Source organism: Chlamydotis macqueenii, chromosome 1 (genome assembly GCF_036417535.1).
Source record: "Chlamydotis macqueenii isolate bChlMac1 chromosome 1, bChlMac1.mat, whole genome shotgun sequence".
Taxonomy (NCBI): Eukaryota; Metazoa; Chordata; class Aves; order Otidiformes; family Otididae; genus Chlamydotis; species Chlamydotis macqueenii.
Window position 1 is genome coordinate 2672518 of NC_141556.1, and position 16245 is coordinate 2688762.

Sequence of the window (16245 nt, forward strand, 5' to 3'; positions counted from 1 at the left end):
CTTTGGCTCTTTTGGAAAACCCTATCCACCACAGAAATTCATAGGATGGCTCAATAAAAACTACAAAAAACCCACGTGCTGAGTTGAGCACAGTTTCAGAGTTATTTTTACAGTACTTTACAGGGCCCCTCAGCCCAGACTACTGCACTGGGAACAGTAGGCACCACCACCAAGTTTTCCATCAAAAAAGCTTTGGGAAACAACATTTCGCCCACAGAAACCACGGTAAAAAGTGACCAGTGACGTTACGTCGCACCGAAATACTAAAAATAAAAGGCAATGCTCCAGGAAATAAAAGCACCAGAACCACATCACTCAAACCCACAGCATCTGAGCTAAGCACACATGTATTTTTCATTCTCTTCTCCTAGCGCTGCTCTTTGATGTTTTTTCAAGCAAATGCAAAGCAGAGGGAGTCCATCTTTTATTACTGGAAAGAATGAATTAACAATGCAATGCATTTTATTACTAATTTAATCAGTTTCCAGCTCACAGCTTCACCAGGAGTACACCAACAATCACAGATTTCTTAGGCCTTTTCCAGTAAATGAGGACCCCAAAGAGCTTTACAAGGCATTTAATTACATACTAAGAGTAGAACGACTGTATACAGGCCACATTTAATTAACTAATTCCCTCATCTCCCTCGTTTCTCAGGTGAAAATGGGTTTCCATGGTTCCTAGCATGGACACAGTTACTGTCTTTTCCAGTCGTTTGCTTACAAGCAACAATTGAAACTAGAAATAAAGCAAGCTGTTATTTTTGCACGTAGAGTCTGTATTTTGATAGACACGGGTCTTTCCTGTTCTGTATGTGGTTCTTCAACGCTGGAACATTTGAAACTACATACAGGGCTGTGCTGAAGATCCATATTCAAAGAGCAGGGAAGAGAACAATAAAGGGATTGCCTACAGACCACCAGCTTTACGCTGGGCCACCATCGCTTGCGTTCGTTGCATGAAATAGGAAGCTTCAACATCCAGACTAACCAGCTTTGATCATGGACTCATCAACCATAACCACAGCGAGCTAATTTGGTAACGTGGAAGTGAAGAGCAGTCTTGTTAGGTCTAGAGGCTCAAGCTGGATGATGGCAGCAGAACACATCTGTACATGAAGCCCATGTCAGATCCATCATCTCTGAAGTTTGCACTTCAAGACACAAAAAAGAAACTCGGATCCAGTAAAAACCAAAGCGTTTTCAAGTTGCTCCACCTTAAAGATGTAACTTATTTACTAGGGGCAGAAGAGAGAATGACCACAGAAGTAAAGCGTCATCAATATTACTGCTATCACTTTTGGGAAAATGGAGTGGTTACAGAAGATTCTCAGCCTTCTTTTTAACAGCTCCTAGCTGTCAGCTTTAGAAGAAAATCTTCAAAATTAAATCTTTAAACAGAGGGAACGCGTATTTCAATATTGAAATTTTACTCTTTTAAGTTGGAAAACCCACTGGGGTCCATGGCCTACCTTGGCCATGACATAAAGAAAACATCAGAGCTACTTCTCCCGTTCTGCACTTGCTCCAGTGTACCAGACTGGCCAGCACGGGGCAAATTGAGAATTAAAATAATCCTGTACCTTAAAATGAAGAGGTACTGACTACATCAACTCCCTTTTCCTGCTCCCACAAGGTCAGGATTCGGGTTCTCTGTTATCATCAAGCTCATTTTCTCCCGATCTCTCTAAGTCTTACTTCGGTGGCCGTGTCTGGTGAAGGCCTACGGGCTGGGGGTTCCACAGGGCACAGCCTGCCAGGGAAAAGGGGTTTGCAGAAACACACACACAGTTATTTAGAATTTGTGTAAATCCCCGCATGAACGTCCATCACCGACTGCTGGGTCTTGGCCAGTCAAAACACGTAGATGTACATGATACGCAGACAGAGAAATACCCATTAAATAATCATGCAAATCAGTGTCCCACTTGATAAGGCAGAGAAGTGCACATTTTACATTTAAAACTTGATTTTTGGTGTTGCAAATGACAAAAGGGCCCAAGCAGCAGGCCCGTCAGACCTTTACATACCAAGAGCTCAAGTGTGTTACTGATGAGTAAACCTTCTCTAATGAGTTTAAAAGCACATAAAACTAACAAAAAAAAAAACTAGACTGCTAACTACATTAAACAAAATTATTCTAGTCCAGATTTTTGAAATATTCTTTTTTTGTTCATTTTTTATAAAAAATGAAATCAGAACACTTATAAGAGAGAAATAAAAACCAGCCCATTTCAAAGTCTATGTCACATCAGCACTTTTGAAGCACACAACATCGGCACTTCCCACAAAGCAGCAAGACAGACTGAGGCACAAAGTACAATTCATAGTTTCCATTTCAGCCACCAGAACAGAGAGAAAGTAGCTTCTCCAAAGTTTCTGACAAGTCAATTGCGATTTTTTTTTTTTCCTAAATTCATGTTTAGATGTCAAAAAATGCTGACTTCCAATGCCACTACCAGAACACCACTGAGTGCACCAGAAGGATTTGGGGGCGGAGGGGGATTGTTTGTTCTCCATGTAAACTGGGAGTTCGTCATTTCCTGCAACGCACGCAGGCTTCAGCCTCTTCATCCTCTCAGCCCAGAGATCGCTGGTGAACCATCAGCCACTTGCTGGTGGTTCGTCCATACACATTTCCATTATACATATAGAAGCAGAGCCTGCGTTCTCCTACAGCGGAGTACTTAGGCTAAAATTTGGTGAACGCCAAAATTCCTTAAGCCAAAGAATAAATACAAACTAAGTAATTAAGAGAAAATATTAATAAGGCTGGCTCTGTGCTTAAATACTTTATCACACGTCCTGCCAGTCACGTACGCACCCTCAAGCATCACAGTCCAATCACTTCAGACCCAAGTCTTCATCATCCATACCCAGAGTTCGCACTACCCAGTGAAGCACTTCGGCATACGTAAACCCAAAGACATATTACTCAAAAATCACTGAGAGCTATTTGTAGACTCCCTAAATAAAACCACTTCAAAAGGCAGCTGGTCAGTGCAACCATAAAAAAAGTAAAATAAACAAAATATTGACGTGTGCAGATCATCAGCAAAATAGTCATCCCTGTTTTTTGTTGGGTACTTTGCATATTCATGTCCTGAATCTCGGTGGCGCAGAGCAGCCATAATGTTAAGAGAAACAAACAAACAAAAAATCTCAGAAATACTTACTAAAACCAACAAAAACCTCACACAATATACTCCCTCCTTCTACAGTATCAAAACAGGCACACCAGAAATAATTCCAAACGTTTCAATTTGTATCACTCATTCAAACATTAGCTCCTCACGTGTAAAACATGGAATGGCATCACCCAAGTGAGATCAGATGACTAACACACTTTGATGATGAGAAGCATGCTGTGAAGTAGATGTTCCTAAAATGTTTTCTGTATACTCCTAGTGATACACAGCACATTTTAAAATGGTGCCTATGCATGCAGAGCTGCAGTACCAACAGCTTCCAAGTGTTGGACAGGCTGAGAGAGCTGGGGCTGTTCAGCCTGGAGAAGAGGAGGCTCCACAGGGAGAGCTGAGAGCGGCTCCCAGTGCCCAAAGGGGGCTGCAGGGAAGATGGGGAGAGGCTGTTCAGCAGGGCCTGGTGTGACAGGACAAGGGGGAATGGTTTTAAAATAGAGGGAGGTAGATTCAGATTAGATATTACGAAATATTTTTTTTTCCAATGAGGGTGGTGGAACGCTGTCCAAGGTTGCCCAGAGAGGTGGTGGATGCCCCATCCCTGGAAACATTCTAGGCCAGGTTGGACGGGGCTGTGAGTAACCTGATCTGGTTGGAGATGTCCCTGCTCCTTGCAGGGGGGTTGGACTGGGTGACCCTTTGAAGGTCCCTTCCAACTCAAACTGTTCTACAATTCTATGTGTGCAGACTCACAGCTGCTTTCACAAGCGATAGAGTTGCTGTTGTCCCACCTACAGTGTTAGGCCTTCACATACGCACGCTCTTAAATGTCACACCTTCTCTTCTTGCTCGGGCTCTGGAGCAAGGCTGAGTGTGGGGTTGATGAAGGGAAAAAAAAGGTACAAAAATGGGGAGAGAGGTGTAAAGGGATGCATGTCTGCGAATGGAGAGCAGCAAGAGGCAAGTAGCATGGTTTTGCAGAATGAATGGAAAGAAAAGAAGAAATTATTACCCTTGCAGCCCCTTCTGAACGTAACGGATATAACCCTGACAGTTTCTATATGAGCAGGGCTCAGCTTTTGACGCACGTGGCCTCAGCCCTAGCAGTTCATCGTTCGGGACTCACCTACAAACATGCCTGTCCATGAGGAAAAAGACAAGGAAAATGAGAGAACGGAAAGGGAAATTTTCGAAGGGATTTTTGCTAATGCAATTCTGTAGTTTCCTGTATCACAACTAATCACTGGAAAAAAAAGCATGCAGGGTCTCCCAAAAAAAAGTCGAGATTTCATATCAGGGAAGAAACAGCAAGAGCTGGTAGACTTCAGGAGAAAAAAAAAAAAAAAAAAAAAAAAGATTCTACCTTACGGTTTTGTAAATGCCATGCATAGTAAACACAACAAGCACACAGCACGGGAGCGGAAAGGCTTTTAAGCAAAACAGTTTCCAAACATTTCCCTTCGATATGAGCTATTCACTAACATTAGCAGGAATTTGCCTGCATGAATCCCTCATGCACCGCTGTCAGATTAGACGTCTTGCAGTGAGGACATGATGAGCGTTTGGCCTTTTCCCGTTCACAGGTTTTTTTATGATGCTAGTAAGAGTACGACTGGCTGCCTTTAAAGCTAGGCACACAGGGACTGAGTGTGAATAAGCTCAGCACATCAAAAGAGACGTGGTTTTACAGTCCTATAAAACTCGTCTACAAATGCTGATGGACTACTTGTAGTCTCTCCTAATTCTAGCTGACAGCAGGAATAAAGTGCAGTGGACATTGATAGTAGCAGGAGGAAAAAAAAAAAAAAAAAAAAAAAAAAAGAGGCACATCAGACCTAACAAAACTGTTCAAGAATCTAGGGAAATGGTTAAAATGAAAGATCAAGGCCAGGCTGGACGGGGCTCTGAGCAACCTGATGTGGTTGGAGGTGTCCCTGCTCCTTGCAGGGGGGCTGGACTGGATGGCCTTAAAAGGTCCCTTCCAATCCAAAGCATTCTATGGTTATGTATTGCACATATCTGCAGCCAACTTTCCCCCATTAATTAACAGTTCCAAGATGATGAAGGCTAACAAGCAAACTACAGGTGGGACTTTTGCATACTTTATTTAGAATACCCAGATTCCTGCTGGCAATGTGAAACACAAACCTGAAACATCAGGTGTGATGGCCACTTCACAACCTTCTTAGACCTTCTCAGCAAACCTTCAACTCGCAAAAGAGAGGTTTCCATGTGACATCACTGGAATAACATCTGCAAAAAATTCTGTGCTATCAAGTTGTATAAATTAGAAAGCATTTGACAACAGCCCAGCATTCAAAAGGCACAGGTTTCATGGCAACTGCCAAATAGCAGAGTAGGGAACACGTCATTCCCCCATTCCGTACTCCCAACCTTTTTCTCAACGCACGCTTTCTCCCTGCCTAACACCTCGCAGAGCCGACTTCTACTTCCACAACTACGCTAAACAGCTTTTTGACGTTATTTACTGATGGGGGTCTTTGCAAGAGTTTGTGCATCTTTTTAACCCTTCAGAAGACAGTCTAAGTACATGCTTTTAACCCCGGTGGAATTAGTCACTTAAAAATTTAGGCATAAACTCCAAAAACCCTTCAGAACTATAACTTTGTAACCAAGCTCAACTGCTAAAACGAAAATCCATCTGAAATGAACAGCCCTGCAAGTACAGAGCAACTTGATGCTCTAAAGCACGGACAGAAGAGGATGAGATGTTTCCTTGCTCACATAACTGCAAACATTGCATCAAATAAACTAATCTTTGTTAAAAACTCCCAAATTGTAAGCTGGGTGACCTCCTCTGCACTGAACTGCACAAGCGACTGCACGCTGTTCAAACAATTCATTTTTACACAGGGCTTTCTCTCTTTCAACTTCAGAGTAAATGTTCGTGTTTATGAAATACACTGGATCAACAGCTCCAGGATAAAAACGCCTCTAGAAACAAAAGCTGTTAACACAGCAGTATTCACACAAATTTCTGCTATGTCACCGTGCTAATACAGCACAGCTCCGTTAACGAGGACCATTCCTGGGAAAGGCGACAATCCGGTGTTCACAGCCAGCTCAGCTCTGGACCTCTTCCAGCTACCTGTTACCAAAGCAATTCAGTTCCCTTTAAACACTTCACTTCAGCCAGAATCGTCCTGTTAAAGAGAAAGCAGATCGATTTTGTGCATTTCTACTTTGTATTCTTTGTCTTCAAAAGGACAGTATGCCATTGCTACCTTGCTCTTCGCCCTTGGAGCTGCATCATACATCCCAAAGCTATGAAATCTCCTTGCACTCGCTGACACACTTTTTCATCCTTATCACGGCAATTTCCACCATCCCGAATTCCAAGTGCATCTTCTTAAGAGCTTAAGAAAGGTACCAAATTACTTTCTGTTTCAAGATGTAAGGAGAAGACTTGAATTATCAGGTAAGTTGGAGCAAATCTATAAAACACTTAAACAGAGAGGGGAGGCAGGACATTATGTACCTTCTTGGCAAGACCAAAACTTAAAGAATGCCTTCCTGCAAAATAATCTCGTCCCTTCTGGATTCAGAAAGACAACACTCTTCTTGGACCATAAACTTTCACTGAAATTCTTGTTTTTAGGAGTACATAATTGCAGAAGAAAAAAAAAAAAAAAAGGTGTAACACTGGGCTGGATTTCTTCTTGCATGCTCTGAGTTCACTTCAAAGAAGAAACTAGGGAAGAAAAAGTGTCAAGTCACCTACTCTAACATCCTGAAGAGTAGAATGCTCTCTCTCCCTCCTTCATGCACTCAAAATGGACTGAAAGTATTTTTCAAAATCTCAGACAAATCTCTTGCATGACTATCGTCCTCTCGGCTAAATGAGAGCCGAGCATTAACGAGACAAACCAGTCAGGAGTTCAAGGGCATCAGTTCCACACACTTAAGACCACTTAAAAAGAAGCAGAACAACCGTCAGGCACATTATTTTGAGGACAACCACAAAACCACTTTATTTCTGTAAAGAGACTTTCTGAAAAATAACACTCCTTTAAGTTCAAAATATTACTTGGGGAGCTTCCCAAATGTAACAGCAATTTCATGTGTTGCTCTGACATTTTAACCAGTACTTACGGCGTATTAACACTAACGCCTCTCATCCAAGAATCTTACTTGACTTTACGAATATTAACTGTGTCACAAATAGTTCACTCATCCCTTAAATGCAAAGGTTCGGCAAAAAGAGATTGGGTTACCCATTCCAGGACACATTTAGTTAACTAAAGAGTCAGACAGCAGCATGACTGCGGAGAAATTCAGGGCTCATGATCGGATGTGATTCCTAAGCTCCTGCTCTTAACATCACAAGCCATTTCAGTGTTTTGCACGGCTGTCAGACCTGTGCTGAGCCACTCAGGGTAAGAGCAAAAACCACCTTGTTTTTGCACGAGCAGGTACTTTGAGGGGCCGCTCCACGCAGCGGCTTAGATTGCTGAAAGCTGCAGTTGCCCGCGTAAACCCTCCGCTTTCCTCCTTCGCAGCATATTCCCTCTCGCTCAGTCCTGCGCCAACACTGACACAGTTCAAGGACCCGAGCAAGCAGAAAACGCAGCCAGCAGAAAACACTTGGCCAGATCAACTCCCGTAAATTAGATCGCCGTCGGAAAAAGGAGCAAGGCTGCCACAGCAAGGAAAGCGTCCCGGGCGGCAGAAAAAGAAGAAATGGGATCAGAGCACAGCTGGCTCAGACCTGCATAGACTGGCACGGAGTTGAAACCTCTACACCTTTTCCATGAGGATGCAGTGGGGTAAATTGAGTACTACGACTGCTGAACTGCACTGCCTCTCCCCTGCTCACCTCTGTGCCTAAGAGGAACAATAATTTTCACATCAATTCACTTAAAAATCACCGAGTGGCTCAGCTTACAGCAGCAGAGCCGTGAAATATATCTCCAAGTGCTCTAGGAGTACTCCTGGAGAAGTATGGCACAGGAAATACAATTGACGGGTAGCTTTTCCGCGAGATCGCTCACGTTGCTGGCCAGCAGACCTAGCTGTGTACTGCAGAACTACTTCACCTGCCTGCTCAAATCCCTCACTCGAGTGACCTTCTTCATAAAGTCACACAGCCTGTGGACAGAGGAGCACCACTTGTAAGAAGAGAAGCTTTCTCAATCAACAGTTTCGGATCTCTCCGGCTCTGCAGTAGCAGAACAGTAGTGTGTGGGCAGAGAGCAGGCTTCAATTTCTCCTGCTCCAGTTTCCTTATGGTGTTTCAGCAATGTTTAGGCTGCTAAATCACTCCATTTTTGGAAAACACTCGAAAGCATTAGACAAAAGACCCCAAAAAAGGAAAGTAATAATTGTCTGTGTCTTCTCAGGAGACAGACCACCAGACAGCCTGCTAAAGATACCATATACATCCCAGAGAGCGTGTGTGATTTTCCTTCTCTTCTGTAGAAGCAAGGAAAAAAAAAAAAGAAAAGATAAAGACCTCTCAAAATTGAGATCCATCAACTACAAATACTCCCACTACAAAAGGAGAGCTCTCTTCCTTGGAGGCAAATAGCACCAGGCTAAGCTGATAGCAGGATTCTGAGAAACACGGAGATGTTTTTGGTATTCTCTCCAGCAGCGTGGTACTGCACTGATACACACCAGCTGACAGGCTGATCACTCTGTCGCTAGAAAGGTGACATTTCTGAAGAAGCTGAAAGAACACTGGTATTGTTCTGCAGAGACAGATGCCTCTCTCTCTCTCATCATGGTATCAAAGGACAGCACTAAAAAAAAGGTGAAAAAAAAACTGTTAAAAGTTCGGTGCTACAGATAACAGCAAGGAAAACCCATCATACCCAGTACAAGTGACAGCTAGAGCACGTCCACCAGCTGTCGGTGGACTGACAAGCCCTCACCTGGGCTACAGAGATTTGGCCTAGGCTGAAAAAGTAAAATGACACAAAGATTATGCTGCATGCAAAACCTTCTGCCTTCTTCCCGAGCACATACTCCACTGTGTCTTTCACAAAGCACAGCCTTCACAACTTGGGATGACGCAGCACATATGTTAAATTCGGCCAGAAAAACTCAGAATTCCTTCACTGCATTGTCCTGAAGCAACGATTCATGTCAGCACATTGCTAACTGCTGTTGTAACACAGCTCAGTTCTCTCCAGCTGAGCGCTTGGTCCTAGGGTAATTACGCTCTTCAGAGGGACATTCCACCCACCCCAACACTGAAGAGCTAAATTAGCTCCACATACAAAACGCCAAGTTAAAAACTGAAACAAGTTTCAAATCTCTCCTGTGGGTACGGCAATACAACTACAGGCTAAGCTGGCTCCAGTACAAGGAAATAACTTCAAACTGAGTCTTCCTGAACAAGGCTGCTGTATTATTAGAATCATAGAATGGTTTGGGTTGGAAAGGACCTTCAAAGCCAATCCAGTCCAACCCCCCTGCAAGGAGCAGGGACATCTCCAACCACATCAGGTTGCTCAGAGCCCCGGCCAACCTGGCCTGGAATGTTTCCAGGGATGGGGCATCCACCACCTCTCTGGGCAACCTGGGCCAGTGTCCCACCACGCTCAGTGTAAAAAATTTTTTCTTAATATCTAATCTGAATCTACCTCCATTTTAAAACCATTACTTCTTGTCCTGTCACAACAGGCCCTACTGTAGGCCCCCTTTAGGCACTGGAAGACCGCTGTAAGGTCCCCCTGGAGCCTCCTCTTCTCCAGCCTGAACAGCCCCAGCTCTCTCAGTCTCAGTCCTCACAGCAAAGCTGCTCCAGCCCCCTCATCATCTTCATGGCCTCCTCTGGACCTTCTCCAACTGGTCCATGTCCTTCTTGTGTTGAGGGCTCCAGAATGGGACACAGTACTCCAGGTGGGGTCTCACCAGGGCAGAGTAGAGGGGCAGAATCCCCTCCCTCGGCCTGCTGGCCACGCTCCTCTTGATGCGGCCCAGGATGTGGTTGGCCTTCTGGGTCACAAGGGCGCATTGCCTGCTCATGTTGAGCTTCTCATCCACCAGTACTCCCAAGTCCTTCTCCTCAGGGCTGCTCTCGATCCATTCTGTATATAGCCCAGCCTGTATTCGTGCTTGGGACTGCCCTGACCCACGTGCAGGACCTTGCACCTGGCCTAGGTTGAACTTCTTTTGACAAAGAAGTTTTTTTGGTTTGTTTGTTTTCTAGCACTCTGGTACCGAACTCTGAAAGGTCAGTCTGTCTTCCCCCTGACGAGTTCAGTATTATACTTCCATTCTCAGAGAAGGTCAAAAATACACGATAACTGTATCTTCAGAACCTAAACACTGCAGAAGATTGTGCCACCTATCTCACACTAACCCACAGTGCTCGGTGCAGTCATTAGGAAGCATTCAGAAATCCAGCTCCAAAAATAGGCTGCTAAAAACAACTCATTTCCCATAAAGGACAATTTCCAGCCCACCACGAGCGCACATTATTACTTTTGTACAGAACTACAAAGAGATAACCGCGCTGTAACGCACTTCACACGCAGAGACGCACAATGGACATGTGCAAAAGCTTATCCGTGTGAATTGCAGAGTCACGTGACATTGTTCTGGCACGATGAATAAATTTCATTCATCACGATCCGCAGGAATTGCGTCGTTCCCCTGACGCACCCTGCCACAAATCCATTTCCTCCAAATTTTCATCCTCCCCCGACAGCAGGCACGTTGATATAAATGCTTTTAAAACTGAGTTTTCTGCTCCCCCTGCCACAAATGTAAGATCTCCAGGTAAAAAAAAATTATCCTTATTTTGAAAGACAGGATAGAAGTAACTTAGTCTTGGGCTCAAAGGCTTTCTTATACTGTAAGGTGGAAAAAAAAAAAGAATCTAATTCACTTCTATGAAAACTAACATACAAAAAAGCCACAAGATCTTGAAAAAGGAAGAGGAAGATTTCCTCCTTTCCATGTCAGCCAATGCTCATCTCTTACCCTAGAGCAGCAGGACATTATGGATCTCAAAGTGCTGCTTTTATTCATTGAAAAAGCTTTTTTGGAAGCTCTTCTGACTCCCTCCAACACGTGTGCTGTCATGCCCATAGCAACGAAACCTTTACAAGTGTGTTGTTACATTTTTCTTGATATGCGTTTTCTAGAAATCTTGGTCAAATATTTTCTCCCCAACACAGAAGCACGTTCACTCTCTATCTGTGCACACCTACACACGCTTCTGTGCACAAGTTTTATCAATGTTATTTTGGAACAGCCGGCGTAAATCATTCCTAACTTCATCACGCACAAGAAATGAAACCATCACAGACTCTCACTGGTAAGGGGGAATTATCAGCCTTGCCATTTTGCTTCAGTGATGATAAAATCCTGGAGGATTCTTGCTCCCAAGGCTTCGTCCTCCTGAAGCAAAGCCTGCAGAACTCAACGCTCTTAAATGTTTCTCTAGATGTCAGGGATGTCAGTAAGATGGCTGGAGATATCCCATGCCAAGTTCTTTCATTATGTCCTCAAGTTTAATTTTTCCCTAAGAAAGAGCCAGACAGCTTCAGTTCTATGACATTCTTTCGTTTAGAAAACCCATCATTAACCTCTGGTTGGACATCCCGAACCCAATTTTTGCAGGACCCGTACTGAAGGTAGGTGATAACTTGTATCATGGAGAAAACTGTACAAAATTTCTTTAATAAAAATACTAACTCCTCTAGAAAGATGAGTGTATAAGGACACAGGGACTGTGATCAAAGGCCCATACCTCAAATTTACCGTGTCCAAGTATCTAAATTCACACCATGCCCACAGTTGGCCCTATTCGTGTAAGCAAAGATAAAAACCTGCGTGCATCACTGCACAGTCAAACAAGTCTTTAGAGCAAGACCTGTGCCCTACAATGAAAAACTGGGTTAGAGCAGGAGGCAGAGAGCATTTTTCATGAACAGGCCAGAGGTGGAATGACCAGCATAAATCTTGCCACCTCTTGTAAACAATGCCAGGCTCATTTCTTTGACCTCTTCTATCAAATCCTGGGTGAGGTCTACATCTTGTGTACTATATATAAAGGCAATTCCAAAATAAATAAGTAAAACCAATCTATGTGCAGGTGACAGCCTCGAGGCAAGAATGAGAGAACAGACGTGTGACAGATGATAGCTCTGCTGCTTGTGAGAGTCTCAGACACCAAGGTGATAGGCGTGGTACGAGAATAAGGCCTGAGCAAGGCACAGCTTCAGTATGCTACAGTTAGGAATAAGAATCAAATAAGAATTCCCTGAAAACATGCTGGCAGCAAGTGTCTCAGCTGACTCCAACCAAGCCACAATGACAAGATAAGACAAGAGATTTGAGCTGCGACACTTTATAAGACAGGTATGACATGGTAAATCAGAACAAAAATGTCATGCTTTGGAAGTCTCTGATAAATCACTTGGTAGGCAAAATGAATCAACCTTTCCACACACCATACAGATTAATCCACAGAATTTTTTTTTGCTGATATTTAAAGCTCTTTGGAGTTTAACAGCCTGTTATAAATGTGGCCGCTTACCAAAAATAAAGACGAATTCCAGCACAGCTGTCTCTTGAGTATGACAGGTATTCTCTGCTATCCTGGTTATAAAAGCTGCTACAAGCTGAAAGCATGCCCGCTTGAAGGATCCTTACCTGCAAGACATCTTGGATCTTCACCCACACATCAACCATGTCATACAGCTTGATATCGCCATCATACTGGCTGCAAGGAGAGGCCACCATTTGCTGAAGGTGTCCAAGGACGACAGAGTGCGCGGCAGCCACGGCGTTGAATTTGTCAAAGAGAAGCTCCAGCAGTTCCAGCAGTAACCTGTAAACCATCAAGACAACCTCCACTCAGTTTCCAGAAGACACCAGCACGCTGCCATGCAGCACATCAGAGCAGTGGGGCAGAAGTCCCTACAGGTGCTCGAGCTTCCACCCACAGCTATAACCTCACCTAAGTGCAGTACACTTGACGTGCTCCTATGGCTTCCTTACTGCCCAATTATTGTAATTAACATACCTTTGCGAAGTCCTAAATTTTGTGATAAGGCAATGACTCATCACACATTATATTATTTGGGAAAAGGAAAATTCCAATCAAGTTCACCGCTGTTTAATGAGCAATTCAAGTACATGTGTAACCCCAACAAAATGTGAAGATAACACTTCCCAAATCCATATGCTAGGCACTTTCTAGCTGTGACAGACAGTTTCCATCACATTTAACTGCCGCAGCTTAGGAGTTAGCACATGCTTGCTGTGTCTGCCCATCAGAAGTTGCTATCCCTAGAGCAGGACAGAAGATCTGCAGCAGAATCAGAGCTGCACCCACTCTTTAACCACCACACTTGAGTCTTCATAGAATCACAGAACCACAGAATGCTTTGGGTTGGAAGGGACCTTCAAAGGTCCTGTAACCCAACCCCCCTGCAAGGAGCAGGGACATCTCCAACCAGATCAGGTTGCTCAGAGCCCCGTCCAACCTGGCCTGGAATGTTTCAAGGGATGGGGCACCCACCACCTCTCTGGGCAACCTGGGACAGTGTTCCACCACCCTCAGTGTAAAACATTTCTTCCTTATATCCAATCTGAATCTACCTCCCTCTATTTTAAAACCATTACCCCTCATCCTGTCACACCAGGCCCTGCTGAAGAGTCTCTCCCCTTCTTTCCTGTAGCCCCCTTTAGGCACTGGCAGGCTGCTATAAGGTCTCCCCGGAGCCTCCTCTTCTCCAGGCTGAACAGCCCCAGCTCTCTCAGCCTGGCCTCACAGGAGAGCTGCTCCAGCCCTCTCAGCATCTGCGTGGCCTCCTCTGGACCCTCTCCAACTGGTCCACGCCCTTCTTATACTGGGGGCTCCAGAGCTGGACGCAGTACTGCACGTGGGGTCTCACCAGGGCAGAGTAGAGGGGCAGAAGTCTGTGTTAGTTAACACCCACTAATAAGATGCATGTTCATGCCTTGACCACTTCATTTCAGAGTGCTGAATATCCACATACATCCACTTTCAGCAGCTGTTAAGCCAGCAGCTGGGTAGTTAACTGCAGTAATTAAGCTGTTGCACATTTGCTGCTGTTACCACCAGACAGCAAGTGGGCTGGCACGATGCTGGGGCTAAAACCACCCACCTCGGCCTACAGCAACCCTAGACTGAACTTCCAGTCTGAAAGGACAGAAGCTGGCTACCGTTTAAATAAAAATATATACAAATAAAAAAAAAATACTATCAGCTGTGTCTATTCACATGCATCCATACTCACTTTACATACACAGATACAGATGCACAGCGTTACACTTGGGGATCGCACATGGGCCATTCCCCTACCAGTGATGGCAGCTCCCCAGCTGAAGCGGCGAAGCAGAAGAGCACCCTGATTCAACAGGAAGAGCCACTGGAGAAGTCTGGGAGGGTGCAGTGAGGCACAGCAGAACAGGCCAAGCGGCCAGACGTGTATCAAAAATAAAGACGTGTTTAGGAAGGATGGTACTTGTAAGAAACGCAGGGGCATTACTATTGCCATACCTTAAGTGACTACAGAGCTAGGATACGTACTTAAGCAATCCAAAAGAACCCGGTGCGTGTATCAGCTTTCTTCAGATTTAAGAATGGCAACAAACGCCCAAAGAAAAGCGTTGTTGGTACCGAAAGAGAAAATGCTGCTTTTTTACAGATCTTCACAAATTTAAATAAAGCCCTGGAAGTGGATAAACAGAAGTATACAGGACACGATGATAAAGACAGCACCAGAAAAGACAGCTATTATCAATATTAACATTACTACATTTTCAACGTGGGAAAGGCCAGCGTGGAAGAAGAGCCGTTCTCTCCTCCGTTTAGGCTTTGTATGAAGCTTAACAGCTATCCTGTCCACATGAAACTGAGAAGTTGCTCCTGTGGAAAGACCTATGCATCTTCCTCCTTCCCTGACTGCTGTCGTCCCGTCACCAGTGTAACCAGTGAAGGAGGCCGGACAACAGGCAGATGAAGCTGCCTGAAAAAAAACTCTCCATTGCTGTTAAGCAAAGATGTTCTCCAACACGCTCCAGGACACGGGAGAGGCAACTACTGCTTCAACAGCCCCTAAGAGATATAGAGAACTTCTCACCACAAAGGACAGAGAGGTACCCGGGGCAGGTGGCTGGTGAGCCCGAAGCCAGCCAAAAATAGGAGGAAACTCAGATGTAGAAGAATTTGGAAAGACGAGGAATTTCATGTTTGAGGAACTGACACGCAGCCTGGGTTGAAATGCCAAAGAAGATAACATTATGGGATCAAATTATATGGCACTGAGAAAAATTCATCAGTGCAAGCCCAACTTCTACTAACATCCCATTACAAACAAAAATTTAGTTACTCATATACCTCCTTGCTGTCCCAGCAAAGTACAATTTTGCAGAACTGAACCAGCTGGGCAGTTTCACAAGTTCATTTCTATTGTCCCTAGGTGAGCCTGGCCTCACATTATCGACTCATTTATGGAGCTATTACTGAAATAATATTACACTGAACAGAATTATTTCTAATATCTTCCTATTCTCATGTTACAGACTGCTGGACACAAAATCTCTCCCATCCACGTTCTCCAGTGGTGCTAACCACCACCCCATCACATTTTCCATTGTCAACCACATCATATTTCTACATCTCTCAGTTTTCAAAGTAGCCTGCACCTCTTATCTTAATTTTCTTTTCTCTAAAAGTCTTCTAAATCTGTCAGCTTGTTTTGGAAACAAGGCGACCCAAGACAGACACAGACGCAGTCTGTGTCAGATGGCCAACAAGACGAAACAGCATAAAATAATATGGCCTAGATTTTACGCGTATGGGGTTGCAGCACTGAGTGACCTAAGCGGGATACATACAGAGAATGACAGGAGACCGGCTTAGGCAATTTGTCAAAGCAATCTCATAACCCCTTCGCCGAGAAATGTGGTAAATATGTCGAGTGATGGTGACACACACCCGGAAGCAACTCCCGTTGTCCGGGCGATAACGGAGAATGACTTGATGCAGAGCGACCGCTGACACCTGAATGAGGTCGCTAATGACAATTCATGCATTTTAGCAGCAACAATGTCCTTCGTCTGGTCAGAGTGTTGGCGTGTACATAATTTCTGTC

At 44.3% G+C, this 16245-nt stretch overlaps 1 protein-coding gene across 1 annotated transcript in view; it reads right to left on the reverse strand.

The window, feature by feature from the left end:
- The window catches only part of EXOC4 (exocyst complex component 4), a 393362-nt gene that overhangs the window by 315455 nt on the left and 61662 nt on the right, over positions 1 to 16245 (reverse strand). The window contains exon 7 of the mRNA XM_086744528.1: positions 12773 to 12950. Coding sequence (XP_086600654.1) covers positions 12773 to 12950 — 178 coding nt within the window. The remainder of the gene's footprint in view (positions 1 to 12772; positions 12951 to 16245) is intronic.